Source organism: Anser cygnoides, chromosome 14, assembly GCF_040182565.1.
Source record: "Anser cygnoides isolate HZ-2024a breed goose chromosome 14, Taihu_goose_T2T_genome, whole genome shotgun sequence".
Lineage (NCBI taxonomy): Eukaryota > Metazoa > Chordata > Aves > Anseriformes > Anatidae > Anser > Anser cygnoides.
Window position 1 is genome coordinate 6,146,728 of NC_089886.1, and position 13,298 is coordinate 6,160,025.

Below are 13,298 nucleotides of genomic sequence, written 5' to 3' on the forward strand. Positions count from 1 at the left end.
TGCTCCTTCCCACAGCGTGCAGGCTGGCTGTGGGCTCTGCTGGTGGGGGCTGCGCTCTCCAGCTGCCACCCTCAGCATGTGCAAGGCATGGGCACAGCAGGGAGCTGTCCTTGCACCCCCTTTAACCCCAACCCAATGCATTTGAAGGTGATCTCAGCCTCCAGAGCTGGGCAGGGGCCATTGGACAAGTGGGGTAAGGAACGTGGTTGTGTACCTGGGCATGGGAGTGTGGCCGGAGGGGCCCTGCAGTTTTGTTTTCCTGAAATCTTGGTTATCGCAAGTACCCAGCCCTGGAGCTGCTTGCTTACAAGGCTTTCTTATTCAAAAGTTTATTTGAAATAATTAGCTTGTGACATCATTTATAAAGGAAGTATCAGATCTGTCAGGAAAATGAAAAGCCCCTCTGACTCCAGGACTTGCTCCTGTTCCCACCGCTACCCACGGCCGTGGCCGTTCCCCACCCTGAAGGGAGAAGCTGAAGGTGAGCACCTATCCCTACAAACCGAGTATTAAAAAAAATGCAAGAAATAGGAAGCTTTAGTAGTCTAACAGAGCCTCTGCCTACAGGGTTTAGTTAAGAAGCTCGTGGAGGTTGTTTTGCTGCGTTTAATGTTTGTTCAGTGTAAGAAAGCATTCATTAGTGGCTCGTTCTTCAGCAGGGGCAATCTCGGCATGCCAGGGCCTGGTGCTGAGGGATGCCAGGGGAGAGGTGCCCAGGGGGACAGGCACAGGGCTGGGAACCGGGTGGTGACCTTCACACAACGCCCTCACTGCAGCTCACACCCCGTCAGCAACAGGGGAAAGGGCTGGTGGGCTGCTGCGGCTGAAATCGTGTTCCAGCCTGCTCCACCTAAAGTTTTAGCAAATGTTTCCCCTGTAGCATTTACCCTGGGGCAGCCCCAGCCAACTGCCATCAGCCCCAGGCCAGGCCCTGGAGCAGGGGAAGGGAAGCAATCGCTGCCTGGGAAGGAGTGCCCTAGGGTTTTCGGGAAAGCGAGGTAAGAGCAGAAATGAGATAGAGCAAACAACCCGAGCTGGGCTGCTGAAGGCCGCGTGGGCATCTGCGGGTGTCCTCTTCTACTTGGCTGTCGTGAGAGAAAGAGAAGGGGGGGGATCAGCAGGCTCCAGGCGCAGTGAGCCAGCTCTGCCCCCTTCGTCCCCACACTGCTGCTGGAGGGCAGGGGTGAGAGCAGAGCTCTTCCAGCCCTGTGACCCGGTGGCCCCGAGGCGTCTCCATGCTGCTCCTGGCCTCATCCAGCCCATGAGCAGCCCAGGCCCGTGTCCGCATCCCCTCCCGTGCCCATATCCCCGAAGACCACCCGCCTTGTTCTCACCTTTGTCGGCGCCCAGCTTGAGCATGTCCACCCCAGAGAAGATCATCTCCTCGGGCTCCGTCAGCGTGGCCCCTGCGGGGGGACAGCGGCGGCTCAGCGTGAAGCCCCCCACGGCCTCATCCAGCACCCCGGGGGCTCGGCAGCTCGGCGCATGGGGCTTTAATTGTGGTTTGGGGAAGGTTCATGCAACGCCTCGGCTCCCCTGGCACCAGGAGCCGGGGGGACGGGTGCTAGCCCCGTGCTCGCCCTTGCCCAGCACCTCTGCACGGCGCTGAGCATCCTCTCCTCTCCCTGGCTGCCTCTCCTCCTCCCTGACCGCGAGCAGCAGGCCGGGCACGCCGCTCGCCCCACCACCTACCCGAGCAGTCCAGCTCTCCCCGGGTGGCAGTGCCCTCAATCCTGGTGCCGTTTTTGTAGCAGCACCAGCAGTAGCCCGTGCTGGCGAGGCACTGCTTGGGCAGGTAGTCACCGTTCTCATCGCACTCGGGGCGGAAGCGACCCGGATGGACACCACCGAAATTGGCCTCCGCCTGGCACTTAGTTTGCACTAGGGCAATAAAAAACAAACAGGAGAGGCCGTGAGCTCCTTCCTCGGGCCGTTCTACCGCCCGGGAGCCGAAAGGGCTGCAGCAGGGGGGAGGAAGCCGGGCGAGCCGATTTTGGGAACCTGCAGCGACGTGCTGTGGCTCGGGAGCATTGTCTCGCTGGGATTTCCCCAAGGAAACCCATTTACCCTAATGGGAGCAAGCGGCGTGACCCTGCCTTCTCATCCAGAAGCAGCTAATTAACTTCAGCGATCCGCCTCAAGCAGCTAATTAACTTCAGTGATCTGCCCCAGTGATCTCCCTGAAGCAGCTAATTAACTTTACGCCCCCCCCCCCGGTGATCTCCCTGAAGCCCTGGGGTAACCAAACACCGAGGGGTCGGGGCGCCGCTCTGGCTTTTCAGCCTTGCTCGCCCCAAGGGCCTCCGAACGGAGGCTGACCACGGGAAGAAGAGGTCACGAGGAGCCGGAGGCCACGAGCGGGCAGGGGACGGGGGGGTGCAGCTGCCTTTGGGGCGACACCTCCCGAAGGGTCGGCCCTAACCCTCCGCCAGCTCAGGGCCCCCACCCCGGTACCTTTCTCTGCCGGGATGGCCTTACGCTCGTCCGGCTTGGGGCTTTTGGCCATCTCAAACAGCAGCCACTTGTGCATCCAGGACTCGAAGGACTGCAGGGGGGAGCAGAGCGTCAGCCGGGAGCTGCAGCGGTGCTGGGGGGCGTTGTGCTGCCCAGGGTCCTGAGCCCTGGTACCGGCAGGATTTACGCCGGTCCCAACCCCCCCCCCCCCAGGCCAAGGCAGCAAGGGAAGGGCAGGAGAGGACAGAGACCGGCACTGACCTTCCAGTCCACGTCGGTCATGGTCTTCTTCAGGCTCTTCAGGTTGTCCAGCAGGCTGTCCTTCAGCTCCGGGAACATCTTCCTGGGGTCTCCTTGCTGCAGAGGGCACGCCGTGGTGAGACAAAGGAGGGAGAACGCGGGGACGGGGTGGGAGGAAGGCCAGCTTCCGTCGCCTAGGCTGGTGTTACCAAGCCCAGGAGCTCCAAGAGCCCAAGGAAAACCCAGCCCCAGCCAGGAGAGCTCGGAGCGAAGGGTCCCATCGCCTCCTGCAGCGCAGGGGGCAGCCGTGGGGCTCGGCGGAGCTCATGGGGGAGCTTACCAGCAGCAGGTGCCTGACTTGGTCCTCGGTCTTGTTGCTGCGGGGCCCCATGTCCTTCACGGGCTGGGGAAGGGAAGCAGAGGGGGGGTGAGCACGAGGGGGCGGCGAGCCCCGCACAGGGGGGGGGCATGTGGCCGTACTGTGGCTTACCATGCTGTCTACGGAGGGGGCAAGAGGCAGGACCCTCATGGCCAGGGGGGTGTTCACCATGGACATCTTCATGTTGCTCGCGGGCTTGCTGCCTGCCAAGGGGGGAGCGGCGTGAGGAGCAGGGCGCAGCGGGGCAGCCCCTCGCTGTGAACCCCCCCGTTTTGATCCCCATCACGGCGATGCCACGGGGGCTACTGACTCTGGGGCAGCTTGCGCTGCAGCGCCTCCAGCTGCAGGTTCTGCGAGGTCCTGGTCAGCTTGCTGATCTGCCCGCTCTGCTGGTACACGAAGTAGATGGTGACGGCCTGGCCGGCGATCAGCAGGGCCACCAGGATGGAGAGCGTGGAGAGGGCGGCTCTGCGGCCGAAGACAGACCTGCGGGACACAGAGGGACCCGGTCACGGTCGTGGTGTTCCTCCTCCCGGCTGCGGATTTCCAAATCCCTTCCGAATGCCCCGTACCGAATAGGGGAGCCCTGTGGTCACCTGTCCCCAAACCTTCCTGCAGCCACGTCTTGCCCCTTAACCCCGCGCCACCCCAAATCAGCCCTGCTCCGAGGAGCTCGCTTGCACCCAGACAAATGCAAATCCCTCCCGGGCACGGCCGGGTGCTGCACGAGCGAGACGTCAGCGCTCGGGTGGCTGCCGCGCACCGGGAACCGAAACCCGCGGTGGGGAGACGTGGGGGCACCCGTGGGGCTGGGGTGTCTGGGGCATGGCCCTACACGGGGGGCGGTGAGGCCACCCGAAGCCTGGCTGGTCCCAGGGGTCAGAAAACACGTCCTGAGTTATTTCTTATTTATTAAAAAAAAATAAATAAATCTGAGAAAGGAAAGGAGCGGAGCCCCCGCTCTCCGCAGCCTGGATGCGTGCCCAGGGTGCGGCGTTGGGATCGCACGCAGAAGCCAAAAAAAAGGCAAACGAAGGCAGAAAATGGCTGCGTGGCCTGGCCCCGAGCCCTCCCGGGCCGCGTCGTGCCCCAAGGAGCCGCCCGTGCCCTGCGAGGTGCGGCACCCAAGGGTGCTCCCCTGCTCCGCCGCTGCTGAGGGACGCGTCTGGATCTGGCCTCGCCGCCAGGCGGTCTGCCTGGTGACCGATGATGTCACTGCTCCCGGGTTTTTCATTGGCTGGGGGTGTTTAATCGGGGGGGCAAAGAGGCTGGGAGGTGGGGGCTGGCTGGGACGTGGCGGTGGCCCCGTGGGGCCCTGGGTCCGTGCTGGGCCCTCGTCCGCCCCGTAACCGGGCTGGGAGCCTGCCCGGCCCTATAACCGGGCTGGGAGCCTGCCCGCCCCACGGCCAGCACACGAAGCTGCCCCACAGCCAGGCCAGGAACCCGCCCGCCCCACGGCCACGCGGTGCCCCCCGCCCGCCCCACGGCCGGCACACGAAGCTCTCAGCCCCACAGCCGCGCCGTTCCCCCACCAACATGCAGCCGCGACATGACCCCGCTGCTCCACCGCCACGCCGTGCCCTCGTCTGCCCCAACGCCACGTCGTGAACCTGCCCGCCCCGTACCCACACCGTGCCCTAAATGCCCCACAGACGCTCTGCGACCCCCCCCCCCTCGGCCCCAAGCCGCCCCCAACCCCATAACCACGCCGTGCCGCTGCCCCACGGCCATGCCCCGACCCCTTCCACCCCACGGCCACGCCGCACCCGCCTTCGCTCAACCACGTCCCATTTAGCCCCACAGCCGCAGCGTGACCCCCAAATGCCCCACAGCCACTTTGTCCTCCCCTGCCCCCCACCGAGACCCCCCCCCCCCCCAGCACCTCTGGGTGTCCCCGACGGGGAGCACCCCGCTGCCGCGATCGGAGATGAGGTCCCGCTGCTCCTCGGCCATGGCTGCACCGTCGGCACTGCGCCCGATGGGGAAATGAGAGCCCGGGGGGGGCCGCGGATGGAAATACCCCCCCTGGGGCACCCCCCCACTGCCACCCCTAGCGGGGGGGGGCAGGAAAAAAAAAGCCCCATTGGCTGCCGGTACCCGCATCAGCTGTTGCCAGGCAGAGCTCTGCTCGGAAGGTCTCTGGTCCAGAGATGACGCCGGGTCCCGTCCCGAATATGTCGCTGCCGCTGTGTTGGGCATCGCTTCCCGTCCCACCGCCACGCCGTGACACCCGGCCCAGCTTCACGGGGCTCCGGGGTCCCCAGGGGCAGGGGATGGGGTGTGGGGCACAGGGTGTAGGATAGGAAAAGTGGGGTGTGGAGGTGGGATGTGGGTACGGGGTGGGAGAAGTGGGGTGCAGAGGTGGGATGCACTGGGGAGGGCTCCCACCCGCCAGAGGCTGAGCGGGACCCCCACGAGGGGCCTGCCGTCGGAGCAAACCCTCTCACACCTCCGCCACCGGGGCCGAGCTGCACCCCAGCCCAGCTCCCTGCCTCGGGGGGCACTTTCATCCTGCCCCCCCCCAGTGCCCAAGGACTGAGGGGCACCATTTGAAGAAGAGCTGGGTGTTTCCAAGCCACCCTCACACCCTGCCTGCGGTGGGTTTGGGGTGCCCACGAGCAGCCCCCACCCCAAAGCTGAGGGAGGAGGAGCAGCCCCACAAATGGGACCCCCCCCACACACACCACAGGGGGGGCCATGCAGCCCCCGTCCCTGCACAACGCTGGCACTCGGTGATTTTACAGCAGGCCGGGGCAGCCCAGCGGGGGCACGGCCCCACAGCTCCACGGCCCCAGCGGTAGGACCCAGCACGGCTGCAGGCAGGGCGCAGCCGAGAGCAGACCCGGGTGGGAAATTCAAGCGAGGGCTGGGCGCTGGGTGGTGTCACCAGTCACTGGGCAGCCCTCCGCGCGCGCTGCTCCTGCTGCACAAAGTTTTAGTGCTGGGACAAGGACGAGTGGGGTTCTTTAGCAAATATTCCCACAAATATTTTGTGCCGGCAGGGATTGCACTGCAAAAAAAAAAAAAAAAATCTCTCTGAGAAATGTGGCTGAGGAATACCCGAAGCCACTCCCAAGGACTGGGGCAGGGGCTCGCAGGAGCCCCCTTGCACCATCCCCAGAAGCAGGCATTAATTATTATAATTAATATAGCAATTAATATAGCTATTAACCTCCCTGCTGCTCTGAGGACAAGCAACTCTTTAGCATGTCTGCAGAAGCCAGCAACACACCCTGAGCATTCAAAAGGGAAAAAAATCCCATGAAACCACCCGGTAAAATTTCCATCGCTCCCCTCACCCAGCCCGTGGCAGGCACGGAGGGGATCCGAGGGATTTGGTTTCCTCGGCTCCTCGCTGGGTGCAGGGGGGGAGCGGGGCTGTGAGCCCCCAGCCCTGGGGCCGTGCCACCACCAGAGCTTTTGGCCCGAGGGGGAACTGGGGAGAGGGAACAGGAATTCGGAAAGTGAAAGCAGCAGCGATTTCATGGAGGTCTGCCCCGTGCTGTAGGCAAAGAGCTGCTGGGGGTGTGGGCTGCAACTGCCCCCACACCGGGGGTGAGCCCTGAGCCGGGACTGCCCCGGCACCGAGCCCAGCGCGGGGCTTTCAGCACTGGATCAGCCCTTGCTCTGCACACAGGGATTTAATTAAGAAAAAAATGTTTTGCACAGAAGGCTGCGGTATTTAAAGTTTTACGGAAGTAAGTTATCACTTTTCCTAGGAAGATGGCGACCTTTTGTTTAGCAGCTTTCATCCTTCCCCCCCCCCCCCCCCCCCCCCCCCAGTGTTTCTTCCACCGCCTCAGGGCTGTGCCCGGCCCCAGCCAGCGGGGTGCAGCCCCCAGCCCCATGTCCCCCCCATCCCCAGGGGACCTGTCCACTTGCAGGAGCGCACACGGAGCCGTCCACCCTATGATCCTGCCCATGGGCATCCAGAACCGGGCTGTGGACCGAGACCATCCAAAATCCCACCCAAATCTCTCCGTGCAGGAGTCAGGACAGCTCCGTTTTGCACTACCCGTGAAAGCTGTGACAATATGCGCTGTTACAGGGGGCTGGGGAAACAGCCGTATTTTTGGGGGCAAACCGAGCTACCTTAACATCTGGGATAAGGAGCAATTTTGGGGCTTGGTTCAGACTTGTATGCTACCCGAAGACCTTGACCCAGGCCGGCAGAGCCTTTATTTCAGACATGTAGGTGGAAACATCCCTGGGGACACTCCCCTGACGGCACTTGGTTCTGGCTGCCTGTGACAGCAATGGCAGGGCCAGGGGCTCTCACAGGGCCCCAGGAGCCACCAGCAAACACAGACCCATCACTGCCACATGCCTGGCACCTCTTGGCTCTGTTTTTGGGGTATTTTTACAGGACGGGTGGATTCACACGTGACTGCACGACATAAACTAGCTCTACGGGGGCAGGAAGAGGCACAAGCCGCGAGGCCTCTCCAGGAGGCCGCAGTGGGCCCCGGCCAGGCCCCAGGACCTGTGCTCCCACCACAGCCCGGCTCTCCCCTTTCTCTTCCTCATTTGCTATTTCTCTTCTGGGGGATTTCACGCCGCTGCAAGAGGTTGTTCCAAAGACGTCAGATCAGCTGAAAAATAAAAGCAGTTTGCCATTAAACGCCCAGCCCACGCGCCGCGCTCAGTGCAGCGGGAACACCCTGCCCCGGCTCGCCGAGGGACACGGGGGGGTTACGGCAGCTCCGGGCACCCAGCAGGGCTCCTGCTTCCACAGACTGAGGGTTAACGAAGCAAATCCGCCCTCCCGCAGAGGGCAAAGCTCTCCTGCCACCTGCGTGAGCTCCAGAAAACCTTCCTGGGGGAGGAAAGGCAAAGGCCGAGCGGGGCAGCAGGTTCATGGGTCGGGCAGGAAGGGCTCAGCTTGAGCAACTGGTGGAGTAAAGCGAGGCACGGCTTGGGGTTACAGCCCCTGGCCCCCAGGGACACTGCCTGCCAGCCAGCCCTGACCCTCCTGCGTGGGAGGGCTCAGCCAGGCAGCCCCAAAGCCGCTTCCCTCTGCGTGCTCGCGGAGCACGGCGGAGGCAGCCACCTTCCCTTTTCAACGAGCTCCCAACACAGCAGCGGTGCTCTGCTTTGCGTTCCCAGAGCTTTCCCCAAACACCCCCTTCATGAAGCAGCCCGATTAATGTCGCCTTGGACAGAGTAACACCAAAACAGTGACAAGGTTTAACTGTATTTAGGATTTTTTTTTTTTTAATAAAGATCGTACTGAGTAGAGCTGTGTTACCACCCAGCGCCTTTGCTCCCTGCTCTCGCACAGCTCTGCCCTGTCCCCTCCTCAGCACTAGGCTGCGTTCAGCTCCACGCTGGCTGAACAAACCACTGTTGGCTTCATTTTTTTTCAGCACTTTCTCCACACAAAGTTCAAAGAACACTTAAGAGTACAGGAAAATAGCTATTTAAACTGCAATAATGCACTTTTAAGACAGAAGGGAAAGTTTATTTCTAAAGTTTTCCACAGCCGCATATAAAATTACAAATAAAACACCCCGGCTATGCCAAGAGAAATGCTGGCTTAGGAACACGGGTCCAGGCAGAGATTTTTTTTTTCCACAAAAACGGGAAGTCATGTATTAAGCAACAGCTTGCAGAAAACCCACTGCTCGTTAGCTCGCTGACAAGCATAGCTTTCTTTTCCACAGCAGGGACACCTCGAAGAGATCGTGACTAACTCCGAAACCACAAGCATCCAAGCTTTTTTAACTACAGAAAGTAAGACGCACCATGGCTTCAGATCAGTCTCATTTCCTCCAACAACTTACATCCCCTTTCACCGCGTGAGCTAGCGCTGGAGAGCTGAAAACGGAGCTTGGCAGGAGCAATGTGCCCTGGATCTTGTTTGGGGTGAGCAGCCTCACTGGAACAGAGCCTGCTTTGAAAGCAGAGCGCCTCCAACAAAGCTGCTAGTCAAGGTGTCCTTTCTTGTAACGAGGAAGGTGGGTAGGTAAAGGAATCCTGTGAAGTATTTTAAGATACAAAGGTGTGGGAAAGAGCCTACAGGAAAGGAGTGAAGTTCTCAGGCCTCAGGATCTTGAGACAGATTTTGTCCAAGGGCCCAGGACCCCAGAACATTGCCTTCCAACTTCATTTATAGGCCACACATCATCATTTATACGATGATTTATATTTGCCATGTAACAGTGCTAAAAATTCTAAGTTTTCATCAATCCTCATTAAGACACAGCTACCATCACTTAACCCTGACTGCAAGTATTCCTGGACAACCGTTTTAGAAGTACTTGCTCGTTGCCAAGACAGACTGCTACTGAAGAGCACGGAATTGCAACTGAGAAGCAGGACAGACTCTACCTGCCTCTAAAATAAGCTGCCTGCTACACAGTGCCTCGCCCTGGAGATCAGAAGACTGACCCACGTCACCGCAGGCACCGCACAGCATTAGGGCTGCAGTCACCATTTCACAGAAGGAATTTTGATAATTTCATCTCTTGAAAGGCAGAAGCCACAACTATTTTAACTGTCGGCTTGACACCATGAACATAAAGAAACTCAGCCATCTTAAACTACACTTCTCAAATACCCTATGCCCACACATCTTCCCTTGGTCTAAAATCTTACTATAGCCAAGGAGGTGATAAAAACAAGTAATTTAAAAGCTTGGAGAGCTGCGAAGAGAACATTTTAAAAGGTGGAAGTGGGCATTTATTCCACGTGATGGCAGCACATTTAGCGTAAGGTAAACATCAGCGCAGGAAGCAGGGCACAACCAGGAAGCGAGGAGTCATTTTTCTGAAATACATCTGGAAGCATAAATGTATCAACAGAGCAGCTGAGGGAGCTGTAATTTCAGTGCTTTTAGAAGCTTTCCTGGTGTATGTTCGAGCACACACAGCTCCTCTGTTGTGGCGGTGCTACCTGCAGCACAAACAGGAAGTCCAACTGCAGAGGATAAGCCGTTTGTGGCTGTAATCAAACTGAAGCTGCTCAAATTCTGAGCGTACCTCAGCAAGCGAATACACAGACAAGAAAAGGTTTGTAAGAGAGCTTTAATAATGAAAGGTGCAGCATTGTTTACAGACGACGTCCACGGCGACCACCCTTTCTGCGAGTACTGTCAGAGGGGATGGGAGTGACATCCTCTGTGGGAGGAAAGAAAGAATAATAAAAAAAAAAAAAGTTAGCTTCCAGAGGAACCCCAAGAAACCAACTGGGCAAAGCCACCCTACGCAGTCAGCCCCAACATCCTGCACCTTGGCAAGCAGCTGCTGCAGAAGCCACGCACTGGCAGAACAGTCCATGGGAGGTAAAGTATCTATGAAATCACCAAATGCTGGGTACCCAAGGATTTTAATGCCAAAGATGCAGAAATCCCCATCTTCCTGCCCACCTAAACCAAGTAGCCACAGCACTTTTAAAGAAACAGACTGCACGCAGTGTGACTTTAGGGCAGCCAGCACTACCACGTCTTGCAACTCCCCTACAAAGTTCAGGATTCTCCCTCAAACAGTTTGAGGAACTCAGTTTCAGAATGAGTAAGTAATAACCAAGACCAGCACAACACTTCCAGGTAGCTGAACAGCTCTAGCACAAGCAACGTTACATCAGAGGCCCATCATGGAGCCAAACACTTGGAATCCGGAGCCAACTCACGCCACCTCCTGGTGAGTCTTCAATTAAAGATGCATCATTTTAATCAAACCCTACCTACAGTGGCGTGTGACAGAAGCTAAGCAGGACATCCCCAAATCAACCTGTTACACCAAGCACAAGAATCCTGTGGCATATAAGCCCAGAGCTCCTTCTGCTTAATAATTCCTCAAAACTTTACTTTAGCAGCAAGGCTCCGCACGGATACACAGTGCCACATGCCACCTACGCAGCACTTCCTCCATCACTCACCAATACGGCCGATCTTCATTCCGGATCGGGCCAGAGCTCTCAGGGCTGACTGAGCACCAGGACCGGGAGTCTTAGTCCTGGAAGAGAGAATCACAGCCATCAATCTCTTAAACGACTCACAAGTTGAACACAATTCACAAACAACTCATTTTAAAAATCAGCTCCCCACTTCAGAACGTCCCAGTACTGGAACTCACCTTCCTCCTGTCTCAGATCCAAACCAAACTGGTTCCAAGACCAGGCACACCCTCTGAATACCAGTGCCCGACCCCTCCAATGTACCTATTTCCACCAGTTGCCCGCAGCTTAATGTGCAGGGCAGTGATGCCCAGCTCCTTGCACCTCTGGGCGACATCCTGAGCTGCCAGCATAGCTGCGTAGGGAGAAGACTCGTCTCTGTCAGCCTTCACCTTCATGCCACCAGTCACACGGCAGATGGTTTCCCTACAAACAGAAAAGAACATGTTCAGAAAAAAAGCAATTTCCCTCTCCTTCCTACAAACCAGCTTCAGCGCGGTGATGGAACCAGCCATTCTGACACACTGCTGGATCAGTAAGCCACTGTGCAGTACCTCAAGCACAACATTCACCACAGAGGTGCACATCGAGACATCTACGATCACAAACGCATAGCATCTTATCTTACGGCTCAGCAGAAGTTCGAGGACTGCACTGGACCTTCTTGCCAAATACAATCTCTGTTTTCAAAAGTGAAAAAGCCAGGTACTGCAGCGAGGTGACCAGTGTGCAATACTCACTTGCCAGAGAGATCAGTAACATGGACAAAAGTGTCGTTGAAGGAAGCAAAGATATGGCAGACGCCAAACACGTTTTCTCCTTCAGCGACCTGAGGTCCCAAGCTGATGACCTGTTCTTCCTTCTTCTCCTTACCCTTTCGGGGTGCCATTTCTGAACAAGAACAACAACAAAAAACCACATTAGTATGTGAAATATGTGTGATGGTGGATTTCTCAGCATTCTCTTAAAGGATTTTATGAGCCAAACTGCAATCACAACCTCCCACCAAGCAAGACAACTGAGTTCCTGATGGCAAAATGCATCTGGCAATTTTGGGATATAACTGGACTTCTTAAAAATAAGAAAACCCAAGTATTTGCAGCTTTGCTGTATGCTGGCAAGCAGGCCAGCACCCACAACTGCTTAGCGGGGTCTCAAGCTGCTGGTGCTTCTGCCTTTAAAGCCTCCACCTCATGCAAATAGTGGCAAATGTAGCACTCAGGAATGTTTGGTTCCGTGCCTGGTGATCCCACACATCTGCTCCTGGAGCACAGCGAGATGGTTCCCTGCTGTCCTCTCTCACCAAACACCAGCTACAGTAAGTACTTTGCAGGAGAAAAAAATATAACGACTTCATTAAGAAAATGAAGTCAAGGCATGACCTACTTTTATCCACAAGTCTTAGCCTGATGGCCTCCTCTCTACCGAGGAACAGCATGTAATCCCGACTGTTTATCAAGGCCTACAGGGGCACTCCAACAAACCTTTCTGGCACGCCCAGTGAAAGGCTGCATCGATGTTACCATCCCAAAGCAACTCCGCTGTTTACAGGCGCATAAAGCTCAGCAGCACTCACTTCCCAAACCACAGAGCACGCTAAGCCACGGGCACCTCATGCCAGTATCAGCTCCGAAGAGCCTGCTGCTCTTCGGCATCGGCCTGCACGCACCCTGGACGCGGCCCTGGCCACCCCGCACCCAGGAGGCCGCACGGAGCCGCTGCCGGGGGCCGGTGCCAGGCCCAGGGCAAGCCCCAGACCCCAGACCCCAGACCCCAGACCCCCAGTCCTCCTCCTCCTCCTCCTCCACCCCCGGCCGGCCGCGCCGTGCCCATCCCGGTACGCCGGCCCTCCGCCGGCCGCCCACCTACGCCAGCCCCCGGCTCGGCCGCGGCCTAGCGCCGCGCTCCGCCGGGAGCGCCCCCCCCAGGCAGCCCCGGGGCCGGGCAGGCGGGCGGCGAGCGGGGCCGGCGCGGGGAGCCGCGGATGGCGGCGGATGGCGGCGGCTCCCCCTCACTCACCCGCCCGTCTGCTCCGGCGGCCGCCGCTGGAAAGGAAGTGGCAGGGCGCAGGGGGCGGAGGTGGCCGCGCTCACCCGGAAGGGATGGCGGCGGGAGGCCGGCTTCCGCCCGCACACGGTAGCGGGTTCACGGATCGCGGGGGCGGGGGGTGCTCGGCTCTGCACGGCGCGGCGCCCCGCCGCCCCGGGGACAGCCGTGAACAGCGCTAGGGAGCGCAGCCGGGCCGGCCTCCGTAAAATGGCGGCGCCCGCCTCAACCGGGGCTGCCCTCCTCAAGATGGCGGCGTCCGCCTCAACCGGGGCTGCCCTCC

General features: G+C 58.8%; 2 protein-coding genes across 3 annotated transcripts; both read right to left on the reverse strand.

Moving 5' to 3' along the window:
* Nucleotides 1-313: 313 nt before the first annotated feature.
* On the reverse strand, nt 314-5,113 carry CD74 (CD74 molecule). 2 transcript variants are annotated; one of them, XM_013175979.3, is made up of 9 exons: nt 4,956-5,113; nt 3,384-3,559; nt 3,185-3,276; nt 3,035-3,097; nt 2,716-2,811; nt 2,455-2,545; nt 1,693-1,881; nt 1,335-1,406; nt 314-1,085 (listed from the first exon to the last, which is right to left on the reverse strand). In XM_013175979.3, the coding sequence occupies exons 1-9, from the start codon at nt 5,024-5,026 to the stop codon at nt 1,078-1,080; spliced, it is 858 nt and encodes a 285-aa protein (XP_013031433.1). In that variant the 5' UTR covers nt 5,027-5,113; the 3' UTR covers nt 314-1,077. The 2 variants fall into 2 exon arrangements, with proteins under 2 accessions (XP_013031433.1, XP_013031434.1); XM_013175980.3 differs by lacking the exon at nt 1,693-1,881.
* Nucleotides 5,114-10,079: 4,966 nt separating this feature from the next.
* RPS14 (ribosomal protein S14) lies at nt 10,080-13,146 on the reverse strand. Its single transcript, XM_048057220.2, has 5 exons — nt 12,989-13,146; nt 11,710-11,860; nt 11,234-11,395; nt 10,952-11,028; nt 10,080-10,191 (listed from the first exon to the last, which is right to left on the reverse strand). Exons 2-5 carry the CDS (start codon nt 11,856-11,858, stop codon nt 10,124-10,126), a joined length of 456 nt encoding a protein of 151 aa, XP_047913177.1. The 5' UTR covers nt 11,859-11,860; nt 12,989-13,146; the 3' UTR covers nt 10,080-10,123.
* Nucleotides 13,147-13,298: the final 152 nt, after the last annotated feature.